Source organism: Bison bison, unplaced genomic scaffold (genome assembly GCF_000754665.1).
Source record: "Bison bison bison isolate TAMUID 2011002044 unplaced genomic scaffold, Bison_UMD1.0 scf7180017864353, whole genome shotgun sequence".
Lineage (NCBI taxonomy): Eukaryota > Metazoa > Chordata > Mammalia > Artiodactyla > Bovidae > Bison > Bison bison.
The window spans coordinates 3,391,832-3,394,144 of NW_011494925.1; the positions used below are offsets into that span (position 1 = coordinate 3,391,832).

General features: G+C 40.0%; 1 protein-coding gene across 1 annotated transcript in view; it reads left to right on the top strand.

The window, feature by feature from the left end:
- Positions 1–1,905: 1,905 nt before the first annotated feature.
- The window catches only part of ZNF407 (zinc finger protein 407), a 367,533-nt gene continuing 367,125 nt past the window's right edge, over positions 1,906–2,313 (top strand). Inside the window, exon 1 of the mRNA XM_010855093.1 lies at positions 1,906–2,308. Coding sequence (XP_010853395.1) covers positions 2,008–2,308 — 301 coding nt within the window. The 5' untranslated portion in view covers positions 1,906–2,007. The remainder of the gene's footprint in view (positions 2,309–2,313) is intronic.

Genomic DNA, 2,313 nt, shown 5'->3' on the forward strand with positions numbered 1-2,313 from the left:
TTTCTCCTTTTGCTATAGAATTTTTGGAGCCATTATATAGAAGATAATAGAGCCTCATTATTTTATTTCTGCATATTCATATAGTCATTCTTTCATCTCCAAAAACGTATGAGTCAGGTGCCCTCCGTTGAACATTGACTCTGAATATGCGTCTGCGTGTTTGGGGTTTTTGTGTTCTGTGCATGTAAACCTGCGAGTGTCTGTCGTGAAGGTGTTATAGCTGTGAGGCACAGCAGTCTTGCAAGAGGAGGAAAGGAAAGGACTCATTGAAAGGAATTCACGTCATTTTAGGCTACATGTTAAAAAGCTTTTTAAAAATAACTCCCGTTGTGGGCATTTTCAAGCATATACGTGTGCAAACACACAGAAGATGGATAGGGTGTCATTGTCACTCAGCTTTTAGCATGTCGGTACAGAGCCTTCGGTAGGCCCCTTTCCCAGACTATTGTGAAAGACATCTCAGACAATTTTCATTTCATCAATAAACACTTAGGAGACACTTCTTATTTCATAATGAGCTATTTGTTCATTCTAAAACCTTCTATGTACTTGGCATTGTTCTAGATTCTTGGGACATGTGAGTGGATAAAATAAAGCAGGCCTTTACCTTCTAGCTCTGGATATACAAAGAAAGCGAGACACATAAGTAGTCAGAACGAGAAAAAAAATTTATTTTATCAAAATTTAAAACTTCTGCTTATCGAAAGATAACATTTATGAAATGGAAAGGGAGAAAATATTTGTAAAACGTATCTGGCAGAGGATTTACATATTTATATTTATTGATTTGCGGAACGTTTTCCCTACTCTGTGGCTTCTCTTTTCACTTTGTTTTTGGTGATTTTTGAAGATAATGTCATTTGAAATTGTTTAATTTTGATAAAGACTAATTTATTAATTTTTTATATTGTTTCTCATGGTTTTGGTGTCATTATATATATTTTATAGTCCTTACTTTTAGCAGAGACAGAGAACAGCCTTCATTTGGTTTGTCATTGTTACAAAAAAAAAATGGACAAATAGTTAAAAATAGTTATCATTAGCTTTGAGGCCATAAACTTGATGGCATTTTATTAACATCAAATCAAATGGCTGAGAATTCCAATCATGGTATAAAGTAAATGGAAAATGATATGTTTTAATGGAATTAAATCGCATAATGAAAAATGAAATCAATGTTATTGATTTTAAAGCATTTTATTCAATAAAATTTTTTTCTCCCCCTAAAATTTACTTCATTAATTCTATCCTATCACTGACATTGCCCTTTGCCATTAACCTTCAGACAACACAAAATGACTGTTAGATGGAGAAATCGGTGATTGACAGCTGGGCTGGGAGTGGCGTTCACTGGTGGCAGAGCTGAGCGTGCACGGCTGTGTGTGATGAGCGTATCCATGTTGGTAGATGTAGGATCTACTTAGAAGGACCACAGGAGGGCTCTGCTCTGGGGGAGGGAGTGAAGCAGTTGTTACCTTTTTATACTAGGACTTCGGCCTCTGTTGGGAAGCCACAGAGGGGAAGGCTGGCTCCCTGACTCATATAGCACATTTTGTTTAATCTATTTTATAGAATGGGAGTTCACTGAAATGTAATTTGAAAAGAGGGCTTCTCTGCCTTTTTTTTTTTTTTTTTTAAGTAGTAAATTGAAATGGACCAGTAAAGAGAACTAAAACATGGGAGTGTTTTTGTAAGCCGGTTGAAAGTTACTTTTTCTATCAAAGTTACTGCAGTAATGCTCTCTGAGTCGGTGGTGTGGTGACATGCTGTCGCCCAGTCTGGTTTCATTCATGAAGGACTTGGCACATGATCAAGTCCATCTCAATGTAAAGGAGATGTAGAGGCTGATTTTGGGATATTTTTCATCTGGCGTGTCACTTTATGTTGAGTTTAGGGCTGACATCTGTCTTTTCTGTACGTTCAAAGGTGTAACACTGTGTTTATGTTCTTCACAGGCTGAGAGCCCAGTGACCGCATCTGACACGGAAGCTCGCCGGCACTTTATTAATGATGGATCCCGGGAAGAAGCTGGGGAGCGATGAGGGTGACCATGTAAACGAGGAGGCAGAACACCCGAGCCACAGCGCATCCCACGGCGTGGACCGTGGGCCTGTATCTGATGAGACAGCAGACTCTGCTGAGAATTCCACAAACAAAAGGGGTTTTGCAGAGTCCTCGGACTTGGACCACATTGTCGAGGAGGACAACGGAAATAAACGCGCTTCCAAGCGAATGAAACTAGCGGAGGCTGAGCCCTTGGGGCCGGGAGAGCCGCGCACCCATGGGTCAGGGAGCCCCGAAGGCACAGGCTCG